Genomic DNA, 15,020 nt, shown 5'->3' on the forward strand with positions numbered 1-15,020 from the left:
GTCTTAAGTATATTACTTCCAGATTCTTAGTAAGAGTTGGAATAATGAAAACAAGACATCATTTCGGTATAGATTTTAAATTTCACTTTAGTAAATACATATAATTTTTTTCTCACCTGAAAGCATAGATTTTTTAAAAGAATGGAATTGTTTATTTTGTTTTAGAAATGCAGCCTGAATTCAATATATGCCCAATAAGCTCTAGCTCCACTGCTACCACCCTAGTCCAAATGATATCATCTTTCTTTAGACCACTGTTTTTCTAACTAGTTTTCCCATACCCACTCTCACCTATTGTCCACATGACAACAAAAGCCACTCATTTCCCTGCTTAAAACCTTTCAATGGCTTCCCAATCCCCTTATAAGGCACTGGCTCTTCAACCAGATCTGTTGCCATTTTATCCATCACTCACTACTATGCTCCAACCACAGGCTTTCTATTGGTTCCTATAGTCCTCAGGTTCTTTCTACTTTCTATCTACATGCAAGAAGGTCAAAAAGAGGACCACGTAAGAGATGTATCTCTTCTCCTCAAAAACAATCCCATCATTACTACTGGATATACAAGCTCTTGCTTTGCTAATTAAAGGTCGTTTTTTTCATTCACTGTATCTTTTATTAAAGCTCCATGAATCCACGTTTATATGCAACAATGTCACTTTGCTATTCCTTAATGGGACAAAGAAGAAACCAAAACAAGAAGAAAAAACACAGGGATTTGAAATTTTGATTGAAACAAAACATTTAATAGCCTTAAGGTTACTTTGGTAATAATACCAAGGCCTGATAATAAGATAGACCAGGAAACAAGAGACATATCGTATCATCATTATACATCTCAATGCCCTTTATTTTAAAAGTACATAAGAAAAAAAATTGATTTTCTTTTAAAGATCACTTTGTATACAGATGTACACAGGTGGGTATATTAATAGATACATAGAAAAACAAAGGAAAATTCTTATCTTTTTGCTAGTTTAGACATAGCTGATTTAGATGAGATCCCAGACTTCAAATTTATGCTGTAACAGGATAAGACTGGAAGGGATGGCACTGGGGGAGAAATGAAGTGAGTTTGCATGTGGGAGGAATATGAATTATTGTGGCCAATGGGCATTATTGTGGCAGATTATATTTTCCAAAGATGGCTACTACATATATTCAATCCTACATATTCTTCTTATAATGTGACAGTGATGTGGGTTATTTCCCCGCCCTTTGAACCTGAATAGATCTCTGTGACTGCTTCAATCAACAGAGCTCAACAGAAGTGATGCTGTATGACTTAGAAGTTAGGTCATAAAAATGCCATGTACTTGCACCTTGCTTACTTAGGAAGCTCACTCTTAGAACCCAGCTGCATTATTTTGAGGAAGCAGGTCAAAGGAAGAGGCTGCATGTAGGTGTTGTGGCTGACAAGTGCAGCTGAGGTCCTGGCTGACAGCCAACATGAAACACCAGATGTGAGAGGAACCTTTGAGACGATTCAAGTCCCAGCTATTGTCTGATTGCAACCTAATAGAAACCCTAAGTGAAACTGCCCAGTTGATCCAAGTCAACCCTCTGAACTGTGAGTGATAAAAATGAAATGACTGTGGTTGTTTTAAGCCACTAAGTCTTGGTATGTCATTACATAACAGGAGATAAGAGGCACACTGTCTAACCAAATAAGTCCTGTCAATTCTGATCCCCAAATGACTCAAATTCATTAGCTTCTTTTTATTCCACTGCCACCAGTCTACAACATCACCTAAAATATCCCACGTTATTGTTTGCTTAAATGGGTCTTCTCTGAAGGAAAGAGAACATGTTTTTATCCTCAAAATCTAGCCAAGTGCTTAGTATATAGCAGACCCTTAAGAAATGATAACAAATAGTAAAAATTAATGATGAATTACCACAATTTTACAGTAAAAATAGCTGAGTTAGTGATTTGATTACAAATTCAAGGAAACATATTTGTTAGATTGAAATAACATTCTACTTACATTGCATAAGGCACCATAACGAAGAATAGATAGTAAAGAATGTACATGACTTTCACTGGTAAAATATAATCTAGTACGGACATGACGTTCAGGAGACAGAACACCCCTGGAATACCTAAAGTTATTAACAGACAGTGTTAAAACATAACCATAAAATCAAAAACTTATTAAGTACTGAAATTATTTTGTAAAATTGAATTTAACCTTGCTAGAAGTAAAAGACCATAAGTAAATCTATCATTCTTCCAACCACAATTGAGGAGTTATATCTTAGTAGATATTCTTCTAATATGAAACTAACTGGAACTAACTAGGACCTCTGAAGAGTAAAGAGACTTAATATTAGTCAAGTTCACTGTAAATAAGTCATTTTAGTTCCTCTAGTAGCAATGACAGAGGTAAAAGTCCTAAGGAAGCTCACAGACATTAATGCTGCTGAATGGAGTACACATTGATGATGTCACGTGAATGATGAGACACACTCCCTATTCCCCATTCACCCCAGTTTTCTCTAAATTGAAGCCAAATAAGAACTCTGGCTGGAAATTAATTAATAGGAATACCTAGGTAACCATATTTCCACAGTGTGCCAATGATACACTCCTGAATCCTTCAAAGGAACATCAAAAAGTAATTTAGATTTGAAGTATGCAAAAACAGATGCCTAGAGGTTTAAATAACCAGCATAGTTTCTTACACAGGATGGAGTTTATTTACAGTGTCATCATCTTGTGTCCTCTGTAGGTCTGAGCGAATTTTTCTAACTAGAGGAGTACAGTAGCCTTTGGCAATCTCCAGTTTTTCAGCTTTAGTTATACCATATTCCTGAACAGAAAATACATGATATTAGAAAAAGGGTATAATGACAAATATCGCTAACAAATACACTCCTGAATTAAAAAATTCCAGTGAGACAAATATTTTATCAAGCCTTTTTTGACATTAGACAACTCCAAGTTTGCATTTTTTTTGCAATTGTAAATGCACTGTAATACTGAGAACTGCTGAACTTGAAGAATTACTTTAAGAGATACAAATGATGGATCAAATCTTCTATAGCCATGCTAATCATTAGTGCTTCTTCTAATTATGATATTTTAAAAAATTCATTGTAAATATTTAGCTACTAGGACATAGTGAGAAATTTCTTCACCCACTAAAGAATATACCTGAAATACATACACTGTGTAAGGAGGAGAAATTCGAAATTATCATCTAAAATCCCATTTTAACACTTGAGTTTTCTTTTGGGCCCAACTCTTAGAAAACAACTTTTCATTCAATTCTAAAATGTTTACTATATATAACAGAATACATAGAGGGGTGAGAGTAATAAGCCATGTATTGGCACAGAAATGATAATGGTAAACAATGAGACAAAACATTGTGCATTTATTTAGCTACTGAATAGTGGATACATTTAGATATATTGAAAGCCTACCTTGAAAAATGCATATAGCCCCCATAAATATTTAAAATAATTTTGTATTTCCAGCTAATTGTTAAAAAGTATACTTTTAAATAATTTGCATTGTAAGAATAAGTACAACTAAGACGTTGAGCCTGGACTACTATCAAAGCAGTCCACATTAATGAACAAAATCAGAGTCTTATTTATGCTTCCAATGCATAATTAGTTGTTTACCTGAATTAACAGTAATCATTCCTCTTGGAATCTTTAATAGGAAAACTTTGAATTTTCTATCTTGAATTTCATAAAGATAGATGCTGACTCAATAACTTTACTTAATGAATTAAATAGAATCAAGTCAGCAGTAGCATGATGATTATCAACCTAAACCCATACTTAAAACTGAGTCCTGCAGAATTGTGTATTCACTTTGACGGTAATCTTCAAACATCTTTTGTTATAAAAGTAAAACCTTTAGTTTTTAAAATAAAACTTCTCTTGTACAGAAAAAAACTTGTCTTTTTCATTTGGTAAATGAAAGAAATTGTCAGAGAATGAATGAATCTTGTTTCTATGTTTCTTAAAGTAGGGGCCAAAGACATATTCTTGAAGTATGAGATATTTTTATTCTCTTTTAAAAAGAATTTATGTTTGCACATCACCTGATTCATACAATATACCTTAAACTACCTATATTATACATCTGATCAAACGAATATATAGTCCTCTTTCATGCTGAAGAAATAAACTAATCTTTAACATGTACACAAATACCTATAGGTAAGTTGCATACTGTCTGAATTCCCAGTTTTTCAAAATCTGTAGTTTTTCCTGGACTGTCTATGAATAATAGGAAAGAAACACCAGCATCATTTTAACCATTTTCATACATGGGCATTTATAAGTGAGACTATTTAAACTTCTGTTCATAATAATTATGCTTTTCATGTATTTCATGTTTTCCTGCTTCTTAACTTCATTTAGTTCACAGCTGGAATATCTGATCTACCCAACATCCCCTTTCCAATATCCAAGTCATATTTTAGTAACTGAGTTGAAAAAAGGTCCCAAAATGGCATCTGGAACTTTTTACTTCTAACATATTCCTGATCTAAACATGTTTTGTCACTTGCCCCTTTATTATTAATTTGTTTCCCTGCTTAATACATTTCAGTTATTTGAATTCTTGTTACACCTTTATTTTTATTCTCCTATAATGAAAAGACCCATTATCACCCAAAAGAATAACCACTTATATCTTGATCCCTAAACATTATTTTCAATACTTTAACATAATGTAAAAGGAATTGCAAAAAATTTTATAAAGGGCCACAACTATGTTTTTGTCCCAATCCCCACATATTTTCATATAGAGCTGATAGGTGCACAACAGGTATCCAATAAATACTTAAGTGATTTATCCTATACTGCTTTCTGTTGTTTTGTTAGCAAATTATTATTCGTTATGAGTATCAATTCTTAAATTAAAAAAAAGTCACTATATTCTTAGGACAGTGAAACTATTCTGTATGATACCATTAATATAATGGTAGACACACGTCCATATAAATTTGTTCAAACCCAAAGAATGGACAACACCACAAGTAAGCCCATGTAATATTAACTATGGACTCTGGGTGATAATGATGTGTCAATGTAGGTTCATCAGCTGTAAAAATGTACCATTCTGGTGGGGGAATATTCATAATAGAGGGTGGTGGTATACATGTGTGGGGGCAGGGGATATATAGGAAATCTTTGTATTTTCTGTTCAATTTTGCTGTGAACCTAAAATTGCTCTAATAGACACAGTCTACTGAAAAACAAGTCACTAAAGCAACTATTAAAAAATCAAATGTGATTAATATAACCAATAAAAAGCTTAAAATATAAATTCATAATGACCTAAGTTCCTTTTTAAAGTTATGAGTTTTCTAGAGACATAAAAACCAATTATCTTTTAACCACTGATAGATATTTTTAATTATTTATTTATACAATACTATAAGAAAAATGATTAAGAATTACTTACCTGAGGGATAACAATATCTGCTAATGCCTTTGAAAGCCTATATAATTCCATTGTGTTTTCTAATTTCAAGGAACCATTATGCTGGACATCATATTTTATACAGTCATATATGTCAGGGATTTTACTAATATCATATCTTCCATTCTTTGTTTTAAAGTCTTTCTCCAACTTGGACCATCTACGTAGCATAAGCTCCAATGTTTCACTATGATAAAGCTGAATATCTAAAACAACATAACATTTTTAGTATATTCAACTTAAAAATCTTACTAAGTATATTAAAAATGTTGATAATTAGAAACTTTTTAAAGTGTCAAAAGTATAATAAAATTGTAAGGAGCTAGGAATATTATTATAGGCATATATTATTAGCAACCATATATTTTATACACTTGGATCAAATATAAGTACTTGGAACTAGGTTTATAAAAGACCTCTTCCATATGTTGTATGATTTTAATAACAACAATAAAAAAACAATTATAACAAAACTCTTTTAAGCTAATATATTTTCAACTTTGAAAAATATATTATTTTTATTAGATTCACATAACAGAGTGGGCAGACTATCTTTAGCAGAAAGGAATCTTAGATGTTAAAAATAGTTCAAATTATTCATTTTTAGCAATGAGAAACCAAAGACACCAAAGTTGTCCAAGTTATTAACCAAGCTAACATTAGAACCAGAGCCCAGATCACCTTCTTGTTGCTTGCTCCTTATCATGCTGCCTATTTACTACTTAATTATATGGCAATACTAGATAATAAGATAATCAAATGAGGATGTTTTATTGTTCCTTTCATGCTGCCATGCATTAAAGCAGCCATAACTTAACTATTATTCTTTTGATGGATATATATTAACTCACATTATACCTAGATCTCAAGAGAGGCTTGATGTCTTAAAACAAGAAGATTAGTGTGTCTTATTTAAAGATGCTTACAGTAATTGAATAGTAACTTTTATTTGTTTTATACTCTAAGAAACACAGTATTTACCTGATGATTTGGGATCTTCCATTCGATGTCTGATTTGAGAAGTCAAACTCTGAATCAAAGAATAAACTTTATCACAGGTCTTCACAGGATTTTTAATTAAATGCATTGATTTGACAAGAGAAATGCTTCCAGATGGAGTAAGCTAAAAAGGAATAAAGCATATATTTTATATCTGGTTATGCTTAATTGTCTAGGAGAATAATACACATATATCAAATTATTTAGTTGCTGGAGAATAATTCCATACCACTAATTAAGATGACCCCCAAAATATAGGTGACCCTTGAACACAGGTTTGAACTGCACAAGTCCACTTATAAGCAGATTTTTTTTGATGAAAGTTACACAGAATGTACCTGCCTTTTCTGCCTCCCCTTTTGCCTCTACTTTTTCCACCTGATATCTCTGGGACAACAAAACTAACCTCTCTTCTCTTCCTCCTCAGCCTAATCAAAGTGAAGATGACAAGGATGGAGACCTTTATGATAATCCATTTCCACTTAAGGAATAGTAAATATATTTTCTCTGTTTTCTTAATAACATTTTATTCTAATTTACTTTATTGTAAGAATACAGTACATAATACATATGACACACAAAATAAGAGGGCATTTCAAAAACTTCGTGGAAAAATGGAATTAAAAGATAAAAATTAAAAATCAAACCTTATTTCTTAACATAAATTCCATTAAGGTTGTGACACTTCTATAAGTGATGATACCAGCCATTTAGCCCATCCCTGAAGAACTGAGGGTCCTGGGAATTTAATCATGTCAATGCAACCTTTTTTACATTATTAAATGAAGAAAAATGGGTACCCTTTATACCCATTTTTAAGATTAGGAAACACAAATAAGTCAGAGGAGCCAAATCAAGACTGTAAGGTGGATGCCTAACGACTTCCCATAGAAACTCTGGCAAAATTGCCCTTGTTTCACAAAAGGAAATGAGCAGGAGCATTGTCATGGTGGAGGACTCTCTGGTAATGCTTTCCTGAGCATTTTTCTGCTAAAGCCTTGGTTAACTTTCTCAAAACACTCTGATATTAGCAGATGTTATTGTTCTTTGGTCCTCCAGAAAGTAAAAAGTAAAATGCCTCTGAGCAACCCAAAAAACTGTTGCCATGACCTTGCTCTTGATTAGTCTACTTGACTGGACCACTTCCACCTACTCCAGCCTTTGCTTTGATTGTGCTTTGTCTTCAGGATCATACTTGCAAAGCCATGTTTTCATCTCCTGTTACAATTTGTTGAAGAAATGCTGCAGGATCTTGATCCACTTGTTTAAAATTTTCACTGGAAGCTCTGCTCTCATCTGCAGCTGATCTGGGCACAATGGTTTTGGCACCTACTGAGTGGCAAGTTTGCTCAACTGTAATTTTTTAGCCAGAATTGTATAAATTGTACCGAGATGTCTATGGTGTTGGCTAATGTTTCTTCTGTTCATTGCCCATCCTCTTCAATCAGGGCACGAAGAAGGTGAGTTTTTTCCTCGAAAATCAATGTGGATGGTCTGCTGCTGTGGGCTTCATCTTCAACATTGTCTTGTCCCTTCTTAAAACAAGTTATCCATTTGTAAACTGCTAATTTTTTTTTTTTTTTTTTTTGAGACAGAGTCTCACTCTTTTGCCTGGGCTAGAGTGAGTGCCGTGGAGTCAGCCTAGCTCACAGCAACCTCAAACTCCTGGGCTCAAGCGATCCTCCTGCCTCAGCCTCCCGAGTAGCTGGGACTACATGCATGCGCCACCATGCCTGGCTAATTTTTTCTATATATTTTTAGCTGTCCAATTAATTTCTTTCTATTTTTTTAGTAGAGACGGGGTCTCGCTCTTGCTCAGGCTGGTTTCGAACTCCTGAGCTCAAACAATCGGCCCGCCCTGGCCTCCCAGAGAGCTAGTATTACAGGTGTGAGCCACCCGCGCCCGGCCTGAACTGCTAATTTTTGAGGGGCATTGTCACTACAAATTTTTTGTAAAGGAGCAATGATTTTACAATTCTTCCACTCAGGTTTCACCATAAATCTGTTGTTTTTGTAGAATTTTTGTAGAATTCATGTTGCCCTGAAAGGGGCTCTTTTTGAACTGATGTCTTATCCTTCTTAGTGCCCCAAACTAGACCCCATTCAGACATGTTATAACAAGTTAGTAGAGTTTATTTTGGTGCAAAAAAAAATTGAACTTCATAGTTTTTTCATAATGTGCATTTTCCATGAACTTTTTGAAGATCTCTGGTATGTCTTAATTAACTATGTTATCAGTAAGGCAACAGTAGGCTTAACTTAGTATGTTAAGTTTTTACAGAGTCAAAGTTATACACCAATTTTTGACTATGAGGGGGGTTGGTGCTCCTAACCCCCACATTGTTCAAGGGTCAATTACATAGTAATAAGATCAAGGAGGAAGTAAAAGACTCAGAATTTCATGTCTGAGTACACTAGTACTCTATTAGTACACTAGTTATCATTAGAAAATCCACAGAGAAAATCTAGCTGAAATATTCTAATTTAATGGAATTTAATAACAATTTGCTGACTCACTTAATATGTGTAAATATGGTCCTAACCACTTAACATATGTTTGCGTGTAATAACCCTAAGCCTGTATTATTATCATTATCTTTTCCCAGATGAAGTATTTAACTGAGGTTAAGCTACTTGCTCAAGATCAAGCCACCAGTATGTAAAGGGGTAGGATTCAAGCGCAGGTAGTCTGGGTACAGAGCTGGCGCTCTTAATCACTATGCTCTTATGTCTTTGTAATGATTTTTTTCCAATTCAACAAAAACCATTGATAACAACCTAATTCCAAATTTTAGTTTTGTCACTTAGCTTGGCAAGTTATTAAACCACAGCAAATAGGTGTCTACAAATATAAAACATATAAGGTGGAATTCTGTTTCTAGTTATGATGAACAAGGTAGTTTGAACCAATCTAATTGCTGAAGGTAAATAAAAATTCTGGGCAAAAAAGTTCTATACTTCTGTTTTAAGGTATCTGAGAAATAACAAGTTTATAAAGAATTATGGGAGGTCTCAGCAAAACAGGCCCCAAAGCAGGATCGTTACAAGGGATTTGGAAATAATAGGAAATAAAGAAATAATATAGATGGAGAAATGATTGAGATGGAGACAAAGTGCAGTTTAAGTGATGGGGTAGTTAGGGATCCTCCGGCATTCCCATGAGCTGTGAATCCCCGACTGAAATCCCACATCAGTATTTATTGTTACAGCAAATAGTTGTCTTTTGTTAAAGAATTATGTGTACAGCTCATTTTTTGGGGTTTCCAGGGGAAACTTACCTAACTCTGTCTACAATAGACGGTTACAAAATTTTTCTAAGATAAGCATGTTAAGCCCTAAGTTAGAAACAGATCTAGCTGAGCATACAAATCAAAGATAAAGTGTATAAAATGTATAAAAATGTATAAAACTGAGTCTGCCTACTACTCTAATCTACTTCTTCTAAACACAGAGATATGTAGTCAGGAGTGAAGCAGGAATAGCCTTGAAGTCTAGGATAGTTCCAGCTGCATGTTATCTGCTGGGCAGGCATTCTTTTTTTTTTTTTTTTTTTTTGAGACAGAGTCTCACTGTGTTGCCCGGGCTAGAGTGCCGTAGCATCATCCTAGCTCACAGCAACCTCAAACTCCTGGGCTCAAGCAATCCTTCTGCCTCAGCCTCCCAAGTAGCTGGGACTACAGGCATGCACCACCATGCCTGCCTGATTATTTTTTTTTCTATATATTTTTAGTTGTCCAATTAATTTCTTTCTATTTTTAGTAGAGACGGGGTCTCGCTCTTGCTCAGGCTGGTTTCGAACTCCTGAGCTCAAACAGTTGGCCCGCCTCGGCCTCCCAGAGAGCTAGGATTACAGGCGTGAGCCACCGCGCCCAGCCTGGGCAGGCATTTTAATCAGCTTCTCTGCCAAGGACTCAAACCGAGCTTCTGCCTTGCAAAAAAGCTCAAGGCAATGGCCAGCAGCAAAGAAGAAAAGTTGCTTTGCAAATGTCCTCTGACAATGCCTCCTTTGTTGGAAGCAGCTTCTATTCTGTGAACAAACATGTCCACAGATTCCTTCAAGGCAAGGCCCTGCAAAATTCCTGAAATCTTTCATGTCTCTTAGCCTATTTCCCAACAGGAAGCAAAACTCTAAGGCTGGTGATCTAGAAAGTGAGCCTCGCATTTAAAAGTGTTTTTGTACTGGAAACATTTGTATTTATAAATATAGTCAAAAGAGTGCATAAAGGAAAATTTACAGCCTAGAGTGCATAGTTTATAAAAGATTAAACGTTAACGAATTTATGAGTATCTGTCTAGTGTTACTAGTTTTCAAGAATTAGAAAAAGAAAACTACAGAAGGAACAAAATATTAAACAGTAAGAATTAATCAAATGGAAAACAAGCACATAATTCAGAGAACCAACAAATCTAAACAATGGTTCTTTGAAAGGACTAATAAAATGGATTGACCACCATGGTGAAACTGATCAAGATAAAAAGAAAAAAGGTATGTTAAGAAACAAAAAGGGACATCTGTACAGATCCTGCACACATTATAAAGAACATTATAAAGAGGATATTATGAACAAACTTCTAGAAGAATGTAATTTAACAATACTGACATAAACATGATTCAGAAGTACTAACTTATTCTGAAATCCATAATTAGAAACTCTCCCACAAACCATCTATAAGATTTACCAGTAAATTTTACCAAAACTTCAATGAAATGTTTATATACAAACTATTCCCCCAAAACAGGAAGCACTCCCTAACTAATTCTACGAGACTAACATAATCCTGACACTGAAAGCAAAGACATAATAAGAATAAAAAAGTAAAGGCCAATCCGACTCATGAATATAGATGCAAAACTCCTAACCAAAAGTATTAGCAACAAAAACCAGTGATGTACAAAAAAGAAAATACACACACAAAAAAGTTGAGTTTATTCTAGGACCAAGGTTAGTTTCACATTCAAAAAACCACATGATACAATCGACTAGAGAAGACATGATAAAATTCAATAACTTTTCTTGAGAAAAACTCTTAGCAAAATAGGAACAGAATGGAATTTCCTTATTTAGGAAAAGAGTAGCTATAAAAAATATCTACATAAAAATTTATCCTTAATGTACAAGCGTTAAATGCTTTTCCTTTGAGAACAGGGACAAGAAATGCTACTTCTATTTAATATTGTTTTGAGGCTCCTAGCTATTGAAGTAAGGCACAAAAAAGCATAAAAAAGCATGAAGATTAGATAGAAAAAAATCTGTCGATACACTTTTAAAGAACAACGAAAAAAAATCTAGATAAATTAAAACTGAGTTCAACAAGGTTGATGCATATACTATCCATTTTTAAAAAACTAATTATATTTCTATATAGCAACATGAGAGAAAAAAATTTTTAAAGAGGTACCATTTATATCTGCATAATACCAGTCATCTCAGTCTAAATCTAACAAACCTTGCACACAGATGTATAAGACCTCTAAGGAGAAAATTATAAAACATCATAGAGATATTGAAGTACATCTAAATAAAAGGAGCTACACTAAGTTCAGACTGAAAGACTAGGTAAAAAGATAGAAATTTACACAAACTACAGATTTAATACAATCTAAATAAAAATCCTAACAGTACTTTTGACCAGCTTATTTTAAAATTTATATGGAAACGTAAGAAAAGCCAAAAACGCTCGAAGAAGGATTCGTGTGGGTGTTGGGAAGTATTATTTCATTAGCACAAGGATCATCAAACAATATAGGGTCTAGAAACGGATCACACACATGTGATAAAGGTGGTATTGTGGTATTATGGAATAGTGGGGAAAGAAGTCTTTTCAGTATGTGGTGCTGGAACATCTGGATGTACATAGAGTTGCAGGGAAAAAAAAATCAATTTTGGCACCTTTACCTCACGGCACACATGAAAATCAATTTTATCTGGATTGCAGATAAATGTGAAGGGCAAAACAGCAAAGCTTATAGAGAATATCCTATGACCTGTGGTTAGAAAAAGATATCTTAAACAGTAAAAATTGAACTTGGAATTCATGAAAAATAAGAACTTATCAAAGACGCAGTAAGATTCAGAGTAGGTGGTAGTAACCAAAATACATATATAACAAAGAACTCATATCCAGAAAAACTTCTACGACTCAATAAAAAAAAACACAGACAACTAGTAGAAAAAAAGGACAAGAGTCTTGTCTTCATTAAAGAGGATATCTAAATGGTCACACATTAAAACCACAATGAATGGAGACTATGAGGAGCAATGACAAACCTCATGGAATTCAGGTGGGAGTGTATTAATAAATTGGCTCAATGACTTTGGAAAACAGTTTGACATGATCTACTAACATGGAACGTGATAAGCAAATCGTGGTTCACAACAATTCCACTCCTGGAATATACCCAAAAGAAACATGTGCTCATCTGCACCAAGAGAAATACAAAGATGTTCATAGCACCTTCAATTATAACAGCCTCAAACTGTAACAATAATAGAAAGCATATACAAATTGTAGTATGTTCATAAAATAGAACATAGATCAACAAACTACAGCCTGTAGGTCAAGTGTGGCCTGTGGCAAAGCCCATGAGCTAAGAATAGTTTTTACATTTTTAAAGGTTAAAAAAAAAAAAAAAAGACTATGCAACAGACTGTTTCAGGCCTACAAAGCCTCATTTTTTTTAGTAAAATATTAACTATCTGGTCTTTTACAGAAAAAGTCTGCCAACACCTGAAATAGAATACCACCACACGGCAATTATTACTAACTAACTATGACATTATTCAATAATATGGTTGAATTTCACAAATATTGAATAAAAAAAGTCAGAAATAAAAAAACCAAACATGTTCTACTATATGAAGCTTAAAAAAGTAGCCAAAGTAAATTAGTACTATAGAGACATTAATGGAAAACATTACAAACACTGCTCAAAAAACTAAAGATAGGACTACCATATAATCCAAGAATCCCACTACTGTGTGTATAGAGAAGGGAAATGAAATCAGTATGTCAAAGAGATATCTGCATTCCCATGTTCATTGCAGTATTGTTCACAATAGCCAAGATATGGAATCAGCCTCAATGTCTGTCAATGGATGAATGGGTGAAGGAAATGTGGTACATGTATATAACAGAATATCATACAGCCTTAAAAATGAAAGAAATCCTATCATCTGTAACAACATGGATGAACTCAGAGGACATCATGTTAAGTGAAATAAGCCAGGCACAGAAAGACAAACACATGTGATCGCACTTATATGTAGAATATAAAAAAGTTGAACTCATAGAAGGAGAGTAGAATGGTGGTTACCAGGGGCTGGGAGGGAAAGGGAATGGGGAGATATTAGTTAAGGGATACAAAATTTCAGTTAGATAGAATAAGTTCAGGAGATCTATTATACAACATGGTGACTATAGCAATAGTAATGGATTATATTTTTGAGAAAACTGCTAAGAGAGTAGATTTTAAGTATTCTCATCACAAAAATGGTAAGTCTGTGATGCATATGTTAATTAGCTTGGTTTAGTTATTCCACGATGCATACACATTTCGAAACATCATGTTGTGTACAATATACAATTTTTGTCAATTAAAATACATTTAAAGTTAAAAAAAAAAGTAAAGAAAAAATAGCCAAAAATGAGACTACAATGGTTAGAGATGTATACTTAACCATGTAAGTATTCTGGCTATGATAGGACTATAAAAAAGAACAACATAAAAGTCAGGATGGTATTATAGTATTATTTTGAGGAGACAGGGAACAAGTGGCAATTGGGAAGTAAACACAGGGGCCAGAGTTGTTCCAGTGTTCTATTTCTCTACCTGGAGGATGATTACATAAGTATTTGCTTTATAATACCATAAGCTGTACATGTATGTTTTATGCACTTTACTGTATGTGTGTAATATTTCACAATATAAAAGACTTTGCTAAGACTCACCTTTTCATAATCTTCAGCAGTAAAATCTCTGTCTTTCTGAAGTATTTCATGGAGCCTTGCCTTCACACGTTGCTGACAACTGCTCAAAGAGTCACTATCGCTATCCAAAAGACCGTTCATATTTGCACTTTTCACCATTTGAACAAGAATGGGTGTAAGTTCTCCTTCTAGAGCTAATAGCCCCTAAAGATATTAAATAAAGCCAACAGATTTAAAAAATTAATATGCAAAATAGAAAGTATCATAATAACTACTTCGTTATGTGCTGAATTTCATAAGGTATAAGATAACTATAATAAATCAACTTTATTAATAATATACTTCATCCTTGTCATTTGACAGCTTTACTTGGAAGTTCCAAATATGGAATTTTTAAATACTGCCTTATTAAAAATGTTTTAAAATGTAATATTAGATAAAAATTATGGTAATTCTAAAAAAATACTTATTTATACCTTTGCAAAAGCAGCTGCAGTCATCTGGACTCGTCCTTCATCAGAGGCATATATTTTAAGATCATGTCGGTAGGTGCTATGTAATCTAAGTAAACCACAACCAGGAAATCCTGCATAATCTCCTGAAAATAAATCCTCAAATCACTTAAGCTATATTTTTATCTC

General features: G+C 33.8%; 1 protein-coding gene across 1 annotated transcript in view; it reads right to left on the bottom strand.

Annotated features, from left to right (window-relative positions):
- Positions 1-15,020, bottom strand: part of PPIP5K2 (diphosphoinositol pentakisphosphate kinase 2) — a 91,684-nt gene that overhangs the window by 27,287 nt on the left and 49,377 nt on the right. The window contains exons 9-14 of the mRNA XM_012641054.1: positions 14,856-14,990; positions 14,401-14,583; positions 6,433-6,574; positions 5,434-5,657; positions 2,688-2,815; positions 1,991-2,105 (exon numbers count right to left, since the gene is read on the bottom strand). Of these exons, the coding sequence (XP_012496508.1) occupies positions 1,991-2,105; positions 2,688-2,815; positions 5,434-5,657; positions 6,433-6,574; positions 14,401-14,583; positions 14,856-14,990 (927 nt within the window). The remainder of the gene's footprint in view (positions 1-1,990; positions 2,106-2,687; positions 2,816-5,433; positions 5,658-6,432; positions 6,575-14,400; positions 14,584-14,855; positions 14,991-15,020) is intronic.

This window comes from Propithecus coquereli, unplaced genomic scaffold (genome assembly GCF_000956105.1).
Source record: "Propithecus coquereli isolate 6110/MARCELLA unplaced genomic scaffold, Pcoq_1.0 Scaffold160, whole genome shotgun sequence".
Classification (NCBI taxonomy): domain Eukaryota; kingdom Metazoa; phylum Chordata; class Mammalia; order Primates; family Indriidae; genus Propithecus; species Propithecus coquereli.